Source organism: Ascaphus truei, chromosome 3, assembly GCF_040206685.1.
Source record: "Ascaphus truei isolate aAscTru1 chromosome 3, aAscTru1.hap1, whole genome shotgun sequence".
Taxonomy (NCBI): Eukaryota; Metazoa; Chordata; class Amphibia; order Anura; family Ascaphidae; genus Ascaphus; species Ascaphus truei.
In genome coordinates this window covers 63,208,828-63,227,007 of record NC_134485.1, presented here as the reverse complement: position 1 = coordinate 63,227,007, position 18,180 = coordinate 63,208,828, and the positions used below count along the sequence as shown (strand labels likewise).

Genomic DNA, 18,180 nt, shown 5'->3' with positions numbered 1-18,180 from the left:
TTTACAGGGTTCTAATAGGATTTGGGATGTAATTTACTTGGAGAAAATTACTGTATTCTTAAATGACTCTATGAATAAGTTTGAAAGAACCTGTGAACCTTGATTATTGCTCCTTGGAAAGGGCTTACATGATTTCTAATTAAATGACCTTTTCTCCTCTTTTCATGTCACTTAGCTATGTTGAATATATAGTAATATTGTCTCTTTACAATTTTTTTTACAAGAGATTCAATTATTTAAAAAATAATTGTAATATTTTATATTGCTGTCAACTTAATCGCTCCCTTTCCCACTCCCCCTACCCTATGCCATATTCTCACTCATTGTATAATTGTTAAATGTTACCATTTAAACTTTTGCTCAATTAAAAAACAACAACCTGATAAATAAAGTGTAACAAAAAAAGGCATATTGACGAGAGAAAATAACTCAAGTGCAAAGTGATAGTGTGCCACTGATTGAGCCACCTATTCTAAAGCAGGGATCTCCATAAAACCTGGCCTGTTGGTGACCCTTGAGGACTGAGTTTGACACCCCTGCTTTAGAGTAAGAGAAGAGAGATGCAGCCCTCACCCTGCTCTTCCACTAAAGGGTCAATTCTATATTCTACTAAGGGACTAATCAGTCCATTTTTTGGATTAAATGAAATTCCCCGTAGACTGCAATAGGGAATTCCATCCGAAAATTGCCTTGTCAGCCCCTTCTGTGAATATATATAATAAGCCCCTAGGACACATAAAACATAACAGGGAATATATTTTAGAAATCCATCTACATAATTATGGTACAGTTTAGAAAAACACTTCATCATCAAGAGATCAATACCTTGCATCTATTTAGTGGGATATCCTATAGCAAGACAGATTATTTTTATTTATTTCAAAAATGTATATTTTATTGAAATTTGCAACAGTGAAATGGGAAGCGATAAGGTACAAAATCAACAAAAAAAGAAGAAGAAGAGGGGGAGGGGGGGAACAACCATATTGTTCAGAATTTTTAGAAACATCAACAATCACATTTCATATCATACAACATTATATAGATGACACATTCTACCCTCTTCACTCCGGAACCATGCTCTCCTGGAGTCGTTCCCTTGAATTATCCTTCCTGTCGCTGTGGGTGGCTACCCATCTCAGTCCCCTCCAACCTAGAGAGTTTTTAAAGAAAAACACCCCTTTGTAAGTATAGATGGGCCCATTGGTTCAGACACCTGCGAAATGCAGCTTGTAGAGCCTGGGTCCACGAAAAAAACTGAGCCAAATATTTTCATTAAGGCTTTGCCGAGAAACACTGGGAAATATCATAGCTTCCCTGTACACTGTGAAGGTCCCTCCCACACTGCATACACCAGCACAGGCAGAGAGAGGGTGGGAAGGGATTTTTTTCAAATATATTAATATGTACTGTTAATATGCATATAAAGATACAGTGTATTTAATAATTAAAGACCCTGGTGAAATGCTATGTAATTAATATTGATGTATTACTCTTTAGATTCATTTATTACACATATATATATATATATATATATATATATATATATATATATATATATATATTGTTGTATTATGTTTTTATTTATTAGATGGTAAAATTAATACAATAATAAATTGATAAAGAACCCAACACCCTAACTATTTGCGATATAGACAGTAATACATGTACATTAACAACTAATTTGTTTTGCATTACTATATATATATATATATATATATATAGTACCAGAACAAGGGCACATCTTCATTTATAATCCTATATAATGTTATTACGGATTGAAAAGAGGAAAGTTATTGTACTCAGGCTGGTCAGTCAGAGTGTATAAACTCTTCTAATCTCATTGTCAGGAGTTACCAGGGATCTCCCCTTTTTTTCCAGCTTTATCCAGTCTCTCTTCCTGCTGGTGGCTGTTGGTCTGTATTTCTTCGGCATGCATGAATATGTGGCTTTTTTGGTGATATGTTTAGCAATGAGTTGGGCCAATGTGCTGTACTACACACGTGGCTTTCAGCAGATGGGGATATATGCTGTAATGATTGAGAAGGTCAGTAATACTTTTGTCATTCTAATGTTTGCCAACGTAAGTTAAATGATTTGGATTGAGCATGCGCTCCGGTTATTCAATGTACGGTACCTCAATAAATGTGGTGCAGCAAATGCTGCCCAGGGTATTTTCCTGTGGTAGATCCCAAATGGGAAAATATCCAAAAGAGAGAGAGGCAGCGGGCACTCAAACAAATACTTGAAAATAGTTTACTTTATTGGATTATATATCCAACGCATTTCGGTCCCAGCAGGGACTGGCATCAGGGTTTGTGGGAAACAAAACCCTTTGGCGTTCCTTAAACAGCCTTAGGCAATACCCTCACCCTTATCGGCAAAAAGGCACATCAGCTGAATCCTGCGTCAACTCAATCCCATGTTAATGTCATCACATTGATGTCATGGTGCATGCAACGTCTCGACGTTGTGACGTTAATCCAGGAAGAGAAAAGAAATACAGCCATCTGTCATCGCTTGCCATGGTATCTGACAAACAAAACCAAATGACGAAAGACAAAATTAACAGATCTTTATTTTTTTTCAATGATATTAATACTGTATATTGCAAACTATTGAGGTCAAGGGGAAGGAAGGAATATATCATAAATAGTAATAAGGATGAGATTCTACTTATATACAATGGACCATATCTATGTGTATACACATGTGTATATGTGTACAGAGAGCATTTATAATGAAGAATTTCTTTTGGGCAGGTATAAGCAATCTGGTGACATCCCTGTAAAAAATGGAGAAGATATATAAAAAATAAAAGACCTTGTTTTATCCTCAGACTGACGCTAAGGTGGTGGCCCAAGTCATACTCCCCTATATTGACCCGTACTATATCTCTTACCAAGCACGTGGCCATAGGTCAAACAACATAAACACAACACAGTGAGGTTGTAAGGGACTGAAGTGGTTAACTCCCTTTGCAAGGAAAAGGAGACTACACTGGTGTCGGATTCCATACCTGAGCTGGGAGGCATGTAGAATGCAATTCTGTTTAGCCAAGAGATTTAAAAGGCAGGAAGTTACCTGCACAAGGAGAGACTGCTTTTCCCCAGAGAAGGGGGAGAGTTTTCCCAAGCCAGCAAGAGGCTGGCACAGTCCCCTAGGCTCGCTGGACGGTGGTCGCGGATCCTGTTGGGACTGTCTGTAGTGTATCCCCATGAAGCTGCGGGATACAGCCTGCTCCCCGGAACTGGCATTCCTAGTTGCTGTAGGAGCTACACAGAGACCCTGGATAGGAATCCCCTGCAATAACAGATAATAGCTAGATAAGCTTCTGCAATGTTTAAAGACTGTTTGTTTGCATAGGATAGTATATGTTTTGGGCTGATAACCAGCTTAGCTGGCGGCCCCATTAGAAAGGGCTACGGCAAAGTTTAGATAGTTTCCCTATAGGGAACAGGTGTTTATTTTATGATTTGGTTTTCTTAAAGGAACAGTGTACCTATAGTTAGTTGTCTTGTGAATAATAAACCAATGCAATTAAGCTTTACCTTCTGTCTTAGCATCTTACTGACCTAGCCTACAGGACACTTCATCACAGAGATAAATAACACAGAGGTATTTATAGCATAACTCTTAATAAACAAGATATACATATGATCGCCAAACAGGAGGATCATACATCAACATGCACAATGTATTAATCACACAAGACTCTGCGCAGGTGTATGCCAATGTCTCTCCCCACTACCACCAAACACTGTATTTAGGGACCATTGGAGCGCTAGTGTTTTAATGTAGCAGGCCTGGGTCTCCGCAAATAATTTGGTACCCCTTTACTTGTCAGTGATAAGGAGCCTCTCAGTGGTTACTCATGCCTCCCGGTATCAAGCAGACCACTGCTCAGTGCTAGCTGCCCATATGGTCGATCTTTAATCTGGTCACCCAGCATCTGCTGAGTGGTATCGCTCATGAACTGGTTCCTTCATAACCTCGAATCACCTCGAGATCCCTCAGGGTCACAGCAGCTCTCCCCACTCATGCTCTGCCAGGGATTCGTAAAACTCTCCTCTTGTAACCCCTCCTCTCCAGAGCCCAATGTCATTGGCTGAGGCCATTTCCATCAACAAATCACATCTTGAACACAGCATAGAGAAGAGCCAGGCTGTGGGCAGTGTGCATTTCAGCTGCATACACTCACATGGGGGTTTACATCATTAAAGTGAATCTAGAAAGTAATTTAAACTCAATAAATCATTTAAACCATGTGGTGTTACAGTATTATGTTTGAAGATCCATTTTGCCTCCCATCGTAATAATAAAGTAACTCTATCCATTCCTCCTGTGGATTTAACAAGTTGTTCTATTTCCATTACTCCTAATTGAGACACCGTGCGTGTTTTTAAGTGTTGAATAAATACTGTTGGTTCTGTGCCTTTTCTAATTGAACTTTTGTGTTCTATAAAGTGCGTTCTTAATTCTCTCGTAGTTTTGCCTACATAGATGAGTCTACAAGGGCATTTAATTAAGTAAACCATATATGTAGAAGTACAGATTATGAGTTGTTTGATGTTTATTTTATTGCCCTGATGCGGATGAGCGAAAAAAAACAAATTGTAATGTTACAGATATGGTCATTTCTTAGTCTTTAACAATGTAACAATTGGACAATGTTTCACTCATTTGCATCGGGGCAATAAAATAAACATCAAACATAAACAAATAATCTGTACTTCTACATATATAGTTTACTTAATTAAACACCCTTGTGGACTCATCTACAGTATGTAGGCAAAACTACTAGATAATTAGGAACTCGCTTTATAGAACACAAAAGTACCATTAGAAAAAGGTACATAACCAACACTACTTATTCAACACTAAAACACACGCACACACAGTGTCTCAATTGAGAGTAATGGGAATAGAACAAATTCTTAAATTCACCGGATGAATAGATAGAGGTACAGTACTTTATTATTAAGATGCGAGGCAAAATGGATCTTCAAATTTAATACTGTAATACAACATGATTAAAACGATTTGTGGAGTTTAAATTACTTTCTAGATTCACAATAATTTTTTCATTTCTTAATTTTTTTTTCCTTCCAATTTCTTTTTTATGTTTGACTATCTTTCATTTTTTTTCTATTTTACGCAATATTTACAGGGATGTCATCAGATTCTGAATTCTTCATTATAAATGCTCTCTGCACCAATGATATGTATACACACGTTTTTCAGAGAAAATAAAACGGGTTTTTATTAATCACAACTGTCAGAACATACATAGCTATACAGCAGCAAAGACAGGGTTAAAGGAAAAACAAAAACAGACCTAACTGGGGAGCACTGAGTAGATCAGTAAACACCCTATCTATGGGCCCTTTCTAAGAACAAAATTCACAAGTTCAAGGTGTAGGTCAGTTACCTTCGGGCCCACAGCTAGCCACGGCGGAAGCCCATTCCTCCACTCTCTCTCAAGACACAGCTGCGGCTCGACAGTAAATGGCTGGAGGGAAAGAACCCCCAGTTAAGATGGGATTGGAGCATTTTCCCCAGGCTATTTTCCCTTCTACCAATAATCTTGCTTTTCGTATTTGGGGCAGTTATCTGGTACTCAGGAGATGACGCACTGAGGCTTGCTACCTCTCCATTAGTTCATGGTCAAGACGTGGTCATGATTGAAGAAAACTTTGATGACAAAGTCCTTGTAGCCTGTGCATACAACCAGTGTCTATTCAAGTAGATGCTTGAATTCAGCAAGCTTTAGTCGCTCCTGGATGACTTTTCCAAAACACAGCTTTTCCACAGTGTGCTTGGCTTCCTCAACCCTGTGGAGGACTTCTCACTCAAGCTCATTTTTCCATTTTGCCAACAAATCTTTTTTACTCGCTTGGCAACAAGTTTTTTCATGCGTCAGGTGATCTTTTCTTTCCCCTCACTAGGGTGACTACATGAGTCTAGCAGCTTGCAGTGCATCTTCAGGGCTGGTCAAAGGATCGTCATTTATTTGTTCTGGCTCCGCTTCCCTGGTACTGCTTGTTGAGGGTTTCTCACTATCAGAACCGGATAGATACTTCTTCGGGGGACATAACTTCTCATCTTTGGGCCTCTGGAGTTTCCGTCATTCCCAGGACGAATCCGCCAGTCACTCTAGACTGCATGTCCTCTCAGCCCCCTTCTGATGTTGCAGGGTCATCTGCGGACATATCTGCAACTTTTACGGTAAGCTGCAAATCTCTTTTCTTTTTCTTCTTTCTTTTCTTTGTTTTTGTAGGCCCTAAGGCATCAACAGTACTGCGATTATACTTATTGCTTGAAACGTCTGCCATTTTGCCAATAAGGGGATACGGTATTCCCTAAGGGTATTTAAGGAACGCCAAAGGGTTTTGTTTCCTCCAGCCCTGATGACAGTCCCAGGTGGGACTGAAACGCGCTGGATATGTAATCCAATAAAGTAACCTTTTTTCAAGTATTTGTTTGCTTGCCCATTGCCTCTCTCTCTCTTGCAACATAAGTTAACATTTACTTGTGCTTTTCTTCTAACGGCTAATGGATATTGTAGGCCAAACTGTAAAATAAATTCAGGACATTATTGAAATCCCTGTTCTCTGATTAATGGTCAGTAATGCCCAGAATTTATGGTACATTGCCAAATCAGAGAGTAGGGATTCCTTAACATAACTTCCAGGAAGATCTGTCGTCAGTCTGGGGGAGCAAGTGAGAGTGGGGGGAGTGGGGTGGGTTGTGGAAAGGGAAAAAAATTATCGGGGGCTCAGGAGGGTTGCAGGGGGGCAAAGATTATCCAGGGGTGTTTTTTTTTTGGAGGGCTGATAATGATATGGGCTAGTAATGGTAGAGGCTGGTGGAAGGAAGTGCTGATGTTCTGGGGGACAGGGGGCCTGATACTCTGGGGGGTGAGTATGTTCCGGGACAGGGGCTGATGCACAAGGGGGTAGAGGGGAATGTTCTGGTACAATTAGGAGGGATATCTGATGCTCTGGGGAGTGGGCATGTTCCGAAGGGCTAGTGGGAGGGAGGTCTGATGTTCTCGTTAGTGTGTATGCTCTGAGAGGGGCAGGAATGCTCTGGGGGTGGGAATATTATGGAGGGCAGGTGGGAGGCAAGGCTGGTGCTCTGGGAGGGTTGGTATGGTCCAGGGAGGGAGTCTCGTTGGAGGAAGGTCTGATGATCTGGAGGGAGGGGAGCGGAAGCAGGCTGAAGGAGCGGAGGGGGGTGGGGGGGAGCATCCGTTAGTACTTTTTGTTCCATTTTAATAATCAAAATCTTGCCTATAACTGTAATAATCCCCTAAGGATAAATCGCCTCTGGTCTTCACCCTGGGCATTAATGGCCAGATAATGCTCTGTCCTTCAGGTATTATTACATTAATATAGCTCTAGAACAGCTTTTCATATCCGTGTCACAATTTCTCATTATCTGAAAACAAACATCTTGCAAGCTAAAGCTAAATAGAGAACACAGTTGGACAATAACTACTGATAAAATGGGCCGTATTAAAAAAAAAAACATTACCCCCCCCTCTCTTACAAAACAAGATTTGTATTTATTTATTCCCACATAGTTTTACAAAACCCTGTTGTTTTCACGGTATCCTGCATGCAAAGTGCACTTTTTGGTGTACCTCGACCAGTGTGCAGGATGCCTTTTCTAGCAAGCCACTGCTGAGGGGTTTAAAGACCATTTAATATGTCAAATGAAAGAGCGGAGGCATCCAGCGTAAGTATCAAAGGTATGTGGCAAAACATATGAGTGCAATAAAACCACTTACACATAAGACAAGCAAGTAAAGGGACCATACGAGGTTAGGGTAAGATTCGATAATTGTGCAGTCCGTCGTGCATCCAAAGTTACAAATGCTGTTTTAATGCCTTTTTGTGGTTGCTCCTGTTTTCAGCCTCTCCATTAAGATTATATTTTAAAGATGCAATCCCACTAAGGGCCCAATTAAACTATTCCCCTTCTTCTACTGCCCGCGGCATTCCTTTTAGATGTTTCTCCGATCCAATTTTTCCCTAGCTGGGATTTTCGCGAATGTATGAGTGACGTCAACCCATTTGGACTGCCATACGTCCGAGCGCCACAGCCGACCTCCACACGTGTCGCAAAATGTCTTGCTTTCTCAGGGGCTCAATTTCCCAGTGCTAGGACATCCCTTATATACTCCCTCCCATTTACCCATTGTTTTACAATGAATTAATGACCTCTTTCTGTAAGAGTAAGAGTACATTCATAGGCAACCTCACATATGCACATATCATACAGCTGTACATATGGTAATAATTTCAAGTGGTATACATACCAAAAAGATAATAGAAGAAATATGTATATACAGTATAGTGATTGTTCATTTCTGTAAATTATATATACATTGATATCTACATAAATCACTTTGTACCATAAATGGAATACCGCCTCAAAGATTGGATTTATATTGTATATGCTATTAAACAATTGAAATTATCATATTTGCATTCTTTGTTATGACCATGTACAATATACAATTTTAATAATTTGCAGTTATGCCACACCTAAACATTCAATTACTCTAGGAAAATCAGTGCAGTAAATGACCACTTGATTGTGAACATCTAACACAGAGTGCAGTGTATCAATCTCGAAACAGAAACATACATATGTGCACATATGCACGTAAAGATATTTTTAAATATTGCTCATTTCAAAATGAAATTATTTTTAATCATATTTACAATACAGCCCAATTACGGAAATATTCAGAGAAAGAAGAAATGGCCTGAAAGATTTGGTTGATCTTTTTGGGGACAATGAAGTAGATTATGAATTTGTTCATACCCCTTTTAGACCCGAATCTGTTTTTTTACCTACATGAATCAAAAGGACCACAGTGCAAATGATTTAATACATTAAATAATAATATTATTATATTACGTAACTCCCTTATCAGCACACTTAAGTACAGTATATTGATGGACATGGCCTCTGGCTAATGAGTGTGAACCAAGGAACGTACTGACATGATAGGATAACAAGAAGGATGACCTCACCGAAGGAGGGGTTAGGAGAGATACCGTAGGTAGAGAGGAGTTGTGAGCAAGGGAGAAACCCACGAAGAGAGAGAGCACCTGTCCCGAGGAGTGATACAGCGCAGTGGCACAGCCTTGCTAGTCTAGCAGAACAGCATGTACGGAGGTAGCGGGTGCTGGAGAGTGCACAATCTGAGAAAAGGGGACCTGTGCAAGCTGGGGTCATGAAGCTGTGAGTAGACCAAGTGTAACCACCTCCAGGGAATCGGCCCTACGACACTTCAGTATCCTTTGCAATGTACACAGCTACTCCCATTCTTTGCGAAGCAACATGCCTGCATATATAAACACATCCATACTTCCACATAAGCTCCAACACTGTGCTGGCACCAACAGTGACCCATTAGTGAGCACCTGGGCCACCGGGACTGAGTAAGAGACACTGTGGGACCACTGCACAGCGAAGTGCATACTATTCTGTTTTATAATAATAATAATTTTATAACAATAATAATTATTGTTCATGGTCCTCCGGGTATGTGGGCCATGATATGTAATTTCGGTGTTCATCATATATAAAGTGCTGCTACTCAAAGATATGTGTCCCGCTATGTTGTCTGATCCCAGCCTGATTCCTTTCTGGCTGAACAGTTTCTCTTGGGGTACAGGGGTGATGGACTCAGGCCCCTATCCTAGCGATGTGTGGTAAATTTGAATGATTGGTGTACCAGGGAAGGCCAAGATTGTGATAAAACCTTTTTAGTAACGGGGAATCCCTGACACAGATGGTCATTAACGAGGTACTTGAAACAGTTCAAGTGTGGGGAAGAGAACAAATAAAGGGGAAAGTGTTACACTATGATACCAAAAATGCATTTGTACTGCATGTGTGTACTGAAAATATTGATCCTGCCGGGTACCCGACAGTATAGTAGGGAAGAAAGAGAATGTTGTGTGGAATATCAATATATGGCATAGTTCCCCTGTTAGCCTTAGCGACTTTGCTAATGTCAGTACAGTAGATATGATCAAAGAGTTTCTAGCCAAAGTGCGGAAAACAATGGAAGAGTTTCAAAGTGAAATGTGCCCCAACTGTCCCCACATCCTCTATGGATAATCCCCCAACGTCTCGCGAGGCACTCATGACAGACATTGGGAAGCTAGTGGTGAAGTTCATGCAATCTCAAAAGGGGGACAATTACTATCAGCGGCTATGAACTTTCTCAGGAGTTGAGGCCCACCCCAGGCTCAGAGGATTATTTTGAGAGCTGGATAGAACAGGCCACCCAAATGGTGCAAGAATGGGGGATCAGAGCAGTTAGAGAAGGGTTAGAAGCCGTCACCCCTGTTGATTACCTGCAGGATCTAGAGAGTATGTTCAGAGTCACAGAGAGCAGGGAAGACCTCTACTTACAGTTTAAGGGAATGTATTAACAAGATGAGAGAAATTGTTGGAATTCCTATGGAGGTTAGAAGTGGTCCTCCAGAGGGTTATTCGAAAAAATGGTGTCTCAGGGGCAAGGTTGATTGCACCCAAATAGAACAGCTGATACGAGGAACCTCTACTGGCGATATGATGACTTAATACATTGCCCATTGAGATTGGATCCGACTAACCTCTATTTAGAACCCCCCCCCGAAAAAAAAGGCTGAGCGTCCATATGGGAAAGAATCTTTCATTAGAACAGAAAGTACAGGCACAAAATATGGTTTCTTAATGTGTTCTCTATTTTGCTAGGTAAAATACTTCTGATTGCACATCAAGTTGAAACTGAACCGAAGCAAAGACCTTACCGAATTCCTAAAAAATGAAAGGGAATAGTAGAAACAAAACTGGAAAACATGGTCAAATTGGGTGTCGTAGAGAGGTCATGGAGTGAATGGTGTTGCCCCATCATGTTAGTTCCGAAACCTGATGGGTCTACAAGATTTTGTATTAATTTTAGAAAAGTAAATGCAATTGCTAAATTTGACGCGTACCCCATGCCCAGAGTTAATAAATTGCTGGGGAGGCCAATTATATCACATCGTTATATCTGACTAAGGCTACGGCCCCGGTGCTGGCGCTACACATGCGCCTGCCAAGCTGGCGCCACATGCAGCTCTGTTCCCCGGTCTGTGCAGAGCTACAGGGGGAAAGGGTGTGTGATGGGGGCATGGCAGGGGGCATGGTCATGACATCACCCGGAAGGTTCGTCCTCATTGGCTGAACCACCATGGGGCATGGCCAGCGCTCCGTCGCAAGTCCTGAGCACAGTTTTCCTGTCTTCAGAAAAATCTGGCCGCACAGCGCGCCGGCCAAGGTAGGTAGCGGGCCCGGCCCCATTGAGGGTTGGTTCTTGTCCCTGCAGCGGACGCCATAGCACGAACTGTAGCAGGCAGCTGGGACCTAGCCTAGGGATATTGCCGGATAACTTTAGCAGAAAAAATGCAGGAAAAGATTACTTTGACTACTGAGTCAAGATCTTTGACTATTGAGTAATGAAGACTACTATCATTCACCCAGTAGCCCAAGCACGCTGCCTAGGGGTCACACTCAACTCCTCTCTCACATTCTCCTCTCACATTCAAAAGGTAGCAAAAACCTGTTGTTTTTTCCTCCACAGTATTACAAAGATACACCCTTTCCTCTGTTGCTCGACTGCAAAAACTCTGACACAGACCCTCATTCTCTCCCGTCTCATCTACTGTAACCTCCTGCTGTCCGGCCTTACTGCCTCTCACCTTTCTCCCCTATATTCTATCTAAATGCTGCTGCCACAATCACTCTACTCTTTCCTAAATCTGTCTCCGCGTCTCCCCTCCTGAAATCCCTCTCCTGGCTTTTGATAAAATCCCGTATCTCACACTCATTTCTCCTACTTACTTTTAATGCTTTATACTCTTCTTCTCATCCTTATATCTCAGCCCTAATTTTTCGCTATACACCATCCGACTCTTGCGTTCTGCTCAAGGATGTCTTCTCTCTACCCCTTTTGTATCTAAAGCCCACTCCCACCTTAAGCCTTTCTCATTTACTGCCCCACACCTCTAGAATGCCATTTCTCTCAATATCCGACAAGCACCCTCTATATGAACCTTTAAGACCCAACTCAAAACACACTTGCTTAATGAAGTATATATGTAGCTCTATGAGTGATAGTTTTGCACCACATACATAAACCTTGGCCCCTTGCAGACGCACTTACCAGAATGCCTTCCTACTGTCTCTGTACATCCTTCCTACCAACCAATTAGATAGTAAGCTCTTCGAAGTAAATGTTACTTTTATGTCTGAAGCACTTCTCCCCTTTATGTGTTACTTATATTATTTGTTATCTATATGATTGTCACGTGTATTACTGCTGTGAAGCGCTATGTACATTAATGGCGCTACATAAATAAAGACATAATACATACTTTTACCACTCCCTTTGGTCTGTTCCACTTTCAGACCATTCGTGTTAGATTTCCTGGTGCTGCCACTACCTTGCAGAGACTTATTGATCAGATAATGTTACCCTATAACAAATACAGCTCAACCCCGTTATAGCGCGATCTGCTACAACGCGGCCTGAGCGTGGCTCCTGTTTTTTAAAAGCATCTCCTACTATTTTTTTTAAATATCCAATGCTTTATTACACACACACACACACACATGCACACATGCACGCACGCACACACACACATACTATGACTGTAAAACCTTGAAAACCCCATAACCTTTTGACGTGACCCTAAGAATACCTTATTTGCCGCGGGAGCAGAATGACTGTCTATCTCCTTCCGGACAGAATGAGATTCTCTGCCCAGTTTTTCAAAGTCGCTGCCCTCGCCAGTCCCCTGCTCACTGCCCCCGCCAGTCGGTCCCCTGCTCACTGCCCCCACCAGTCGTCGCCTGCTCGCTGCCTTCTCCGGTCCCCTGCTCACTGCCTCCTCTGTTCTCCTGCTCACGACCCCCGCCGGTCCCCTGCTCACGGCTTCCTCTGGTCCCCTGCTCACTGCCCCTGCCAGTCGTTCCCCTGCTCGCTGCCTCCGCCGGTCCCCTGCTCACTGCTCCCGCCGGTCGGTCCCCTGCTCGCTGCCTCATGCCTCCCTCCATCTGGCCTCATCCCTGCTCGAGTTCCCGCTAAGTTACATCGCCTTCACACACGGAGACAGTCACACACACGGAGACACACACACACACAGAGACAGACATACACACGGAGACAGACATAGACACACTCCCCCTCTGTGGACACGGAACTCCTGATTGTGACGGCCATTTTTTATTTTTTCGCGAACCCGGTTATAACGTGGTCTCATTATGTGGACCCCGAGCACTGTGTTATAACGGGGTTCACCTGTACATGGCAGCCTACCTTCATGGTGTAATCATCTATTCCACAGATTAGGAAACACATTTGGCTACAGTGTCGGCAGTGTTAAGATTCCTTACAAAGTAAGGTCTAACTGCCAATCCAGCAAAATGCTCAATCGGGAGAAGTAAAAATAATTACTTAGGCTATATACATAGCAATGGACAAATAAAGCCTGGATGTACAGTAGCAAGGTGCAGGTGCTGATGGATTGTCCAGTGACAGTGACAAAAAATTAGGTGAGAGAGCATTCTTGGGCTTAGCAGGGTATTATAGGAAATGTGTACCAAACCTCAAACCACCAAGAGGAGAACAAACATTTTGAATACATTTTTTACAAACCAAAATACCAAAAGGTTTTAATGATCTTATATAATTAATTCAGTTTTTTTTGTTTCAAATATTTTTATTGTGTACGCATAAAATAACCAACATCAAGACTTTGACATCAAAGAAGAAAAATACAATATAGCAATATTTTTCAAAGAGTATAGGAAAATAGAGAAAACAGTGAATATTACTTAGTAACACCTGATCATTATCCTATATTTATTGACAGGAGGGAGGAGGGAAGGGAAATGACCCTCCATTATTCGCCAAATGCAATTACAAATCTCTTGTTAAGTCCATTCACCGACCCAACCATGGGTCCCATGTTTTATAAAATTCGTCAGTTGACTGCTTCAAGAAAGCTGTCAGTTTTTCCATCAGCACCACCTCGTTTATTCTTTTCTCTACAGTTTGTCTTGAGGTTGGAGCTATCTTCTTTCAAGAGGCTGCCACGGCACATCTAGCTGCTGTCAGAATAAATGATATCAGTCGTCTCAAAGGGCGACCAATATCCTCCACTGGCTTTGCTAACCAAAAAATCAGGGGGTCCAAAGGAATGGACACATCCGTTATCTCTAATAGTTTGAATAGTGATCCAATATTTCTGTATTGCACGACATGTCCACCAGATATGGACAATATCACCTCTTTGCCCGCAGCCCCTCCAGCACAGATCAGACACCAGAGGGTAGATTTGTCTCAATCGACTTGGAGTGAGGTACCAATAGAATAGAATTTTATATATATTTTCTTTAATGGTTGTGCATATGGAAGTTTTTCCAGCAAACTCCCATAAATCCTCCCAATCTTCCCTGTCAATTTGTATATTTAAGTCAGCCGCCCATTTGAGCATATAATCATGATCAGACAAGTCGACCGAAGCCTCCATTCCAGCATATATTCTGGTAATCAAACCTTTTTGATAACTCTCTCTCCTATATAATAGTTCAAAGCTTATAAGAGAAGCGAATTCTAATTTTGGAGTTTTTTTTGTAAGAAATTTAAACATACTCAAGTATGGTGCCTCATACCTGGTTCTAAGCTCTTGGAAACGAGAACATTTCCCATTGTATTATAGGTCAGCAATTGGTCTAATATTTTTAGCTTTAAATTGATCAAATTGTTTGTAGTCGCATCCTGGAGGGATATTTGGGTTATTGAAAAGCAGGGTGAGTTGTGAAACGGAGGACACAAGATTCAATTTACCATTTGTCTTGCTTCAGATCTCCCATGTAAATCTTATCGACCCTAGCTCAAACATTCTTGCCTGCACATCTTTCTTGTCCGGTGCCTAGAGGGACATTAGCAGTGAAGGCGTTTTAGTGTATTGGGATTCTATTGCTAACCAGCATTTTTGCGCTGGATCAGTGTTCCATACCACCACCTGCCATAGTTGGACTGCTTGGTAATTACTCAGTTTTTTTAAATTATCAATTTCTCTTTTAGTATTTGTTATAAGTATCTACATTGATAGTATCTATTTTGAGATTGTGAACATCTAAGACAAAGTATATAAATCAAGCGGTAATTAACTTTACGTGTTTCGTCTTTTACTTATGGCACGTCTGTAAATTATTATTATCTTATCCAGTACATGGTTATAACAAAGAACACAAATATGATCATTTAAATTGGTTTAATAGTATATGCAATATAAAACCAATTTTTAGGATACATTCTATTTATGGTACAAAGTAACACTGGCAAATTCAACCCCTGAAGAAGAAGAAATTTGCGAAACGCGTATAGGTCAGCTATGGTGCTTGGAGGCGTGCCAGTCAAGCGTGTTGATGTACATCAGAAGCCCAGCTAGGGCAAAATTCCATCAGTGAAACACATAGAGGTATATAAAAGAGGGGGACTAAAAGCACAACAAACGGTGGGTTTGTCGAATCGTCCCCTAACCTCGTCCAGCGCAATCACATGTTGGGCATCGGTGTATTGAATACAGCTGACAAATGCATGCCTTATATGTAAGTGTTTTTATTACACTTGTATGTGTCACAATCTACTTTTGATACTTACCTTGGATGCCTGCACTCTCTTTTGATACATTTATCCCTTAATGAAGCAAGCCCAAGTGATTGTGGGAGTCTAAGCAGTGGTGGGAATCGGAGGGAGAACGGAGACGGAGAAATAATACGGCACACTGGACCATTGGGACTATTTAAATGATGATTCTAAAATAATGTGTTTTACCAGTAGGTCCAGGTTTACTTCTTTAAGGCCCCTACTTAGAAATTATGTGAAGCTGCTTTCCAGTGCTACAGAAGAGATTAACTCCTTTCAAATGAACTCACATTTTCTCTAGCATTGGGAAGGGACTTCACAGAATGAGGCTCGGTAGATGTAAAATGCTGATGTTTTCTGTTTTACAGATGATTATAAGAGACTTGCTCCGCTTCATGTTTGTCTACATGCTATTTCTTTTTGGATTTGCAGCAGGTAAACTTCCTACTGATTTCGTTTCTTTATTCACATTTCATGCCCCTAGAAAACATTATTCCCGGGCTCGGGATAACTCTTAGCTCTCCTATGTTAGAACAGGAGTTGCCCGGCTGCAAAAATGGAGCAAAAAGCAGCACCAGATTTATCAAAGACAACGGGGTATATGTATCCAGGCAAAAGTGGGGCAATTCTGGAGCAAAAAATCTGCTCCGTATGCATCAAGGCAAAAAATCCCGGGGACCCCAGCTCGATAGGGGGGAACAAGGAATTCTCCCAAGCAGTAACAGAGGCCCAGCACTCTTCCCCACAGCAATGAAACTGATTGCTGGGGGAGAGAGCGTGACCTCTGTAACAGAGCAGCCTCCTTCATTGATGTCATGGCATCATTAGACGCTGCGTCGTCATGGCGATGCGATGGCACATGATGCCGCAACGTCATTATGCCGCGACGTTGGCCGGGGGCCCTTTACGGCATAATTATGCCACTGAGACTACACAAGGGTCCATTTATTAAAGTCTCTCAACTGCAAAACTGGGGTAAAATTAGCAAAATAAACAACACCATTATAATAAAAAAATATCCTTTTGAAAGAAATTGGAGTTCTTTTTTTGATAAATGTTCAGCAAAAGTTTTTTCATTCAGGAGACTTTAGGGCATTACCCCCATAGAGACTTATTTGATAATAAACAAAAATTCAAATGAAACTCAATACCATTTTTTAATTAACAGTAAACCTTTTTCTTTTCCGTAAGGATTTGGAAAAGAAAAACCTATTTTATCCCTGTGCAAAAAAAAATTACTTGTGAAATCTACGTCATGCTACAAAAATCTCACAGGCAGGCAATATGGCTAGCTTGACTATGTATATAATGGCCACAAAATAGAGACTATATATCCTGTACATAGAGAAGCTGAGCTTAATGCCAGCCTTAAATACATCAGCATGCATAATAACTATACTATACCTATTTAGCAGCCAAAGTGGCCAGCCAGGTGTGTCTAACAGGCCTCCAAGGTGTTAATATGGGGCATGTCCTAACATTACCATGAAACCTTTTTGGTGCCGTACGACTGGTGGCACTCTGAGTTTTGTGACCATGTGATGGCTTTGGTAGCAAACACTTGGCTGTGGCCAGCCCCCTGATGACGAATAATGAAAGTGGAGTTCCCTCCAATTTCGTTTTAATCGCAGAATGCAATCTCCAGGAGAGAACGGGCAAAATAGGCATAACATACCTGGTAGGTTGCAAGGGCCCCATGCGTGCTAGCACCCGTGACGTACAGTACCAGGTATGTCTATAGGATACTGTAAAAGTTAACTCTAAACTGCTGTACACTGACACCTCCTGTATGCCATGGGGTCCTATTGGTCATTGTCCTATTGGTTCGGGAAACATGGTTTACCGATAGACCAATAAATAAAACATAAGTTGCCTTTAATCACAAAGCTTCCCAGCTGGTATTTGATTTTAGTATTACGGAGAGGGACAGGGCAGAAGCAGCGGAGACTGGTATCTCAATCCCCGTTGGGGAACCAGGCCTGGCTGACCCCATCTCTCTGGGCGTGCTGGATTTTGCAACACACTATAAGCTAATGCGGTGCATGTCTCTTTCAAAAAGTTTGATATGCTCTAAATACTCATTCTTTATTCCTGGCCTTGTTATATTTGCATTGTTAAATATAAACATTGACTAGAATTCGAGAGTTGTACATATGTGAAATGTGATCAATTGTTTTCATCTTAGAAGACGAGGATCAGAAAATGGCATGGATTGCTACTCTGAGACTAGAATACTTTTTAAGCTTGACCTTAATAAATTATCCATATCACTCCCTCTTCTAACCCAAGCACACACACACACACACACACACACACACACACACACACACACACACACACACACACACACACACACACACACACACACACACACACACACACACACACACACACACACACACACACACACACACACACACACACAGTATTCAAGATTCGTATGCATTGCAATCTATCTTCTGATACTTCTT

General features: G+C 41.4%; 1 protein-coding gene across 1 annotated transcript in view; it reads left to right on the top strand.

The window, feature by feature from the left end:
* TRPV1 (transient receptor potential cation channel subfamily V member 1) overlaps positions 1-18,180 on the top strand; it is a 165,772-nt gene that overhangs the window by 74,876 nt on the left and 72,716 nt on the right. The window contains exons 10-11 of the mRNA XM_075594144.1: positions 1,882-2,047; positions 16,078-16,144. Coding sequence (XP_075450259.1) covers positions 1,882-2,047; positions 16,078-16,144 — 233 coding nt within the window. The remainder of the gene's footprint in view (positions 1-1,881; positions 2,048-16,077; positions 16,145-18,180) is intronic.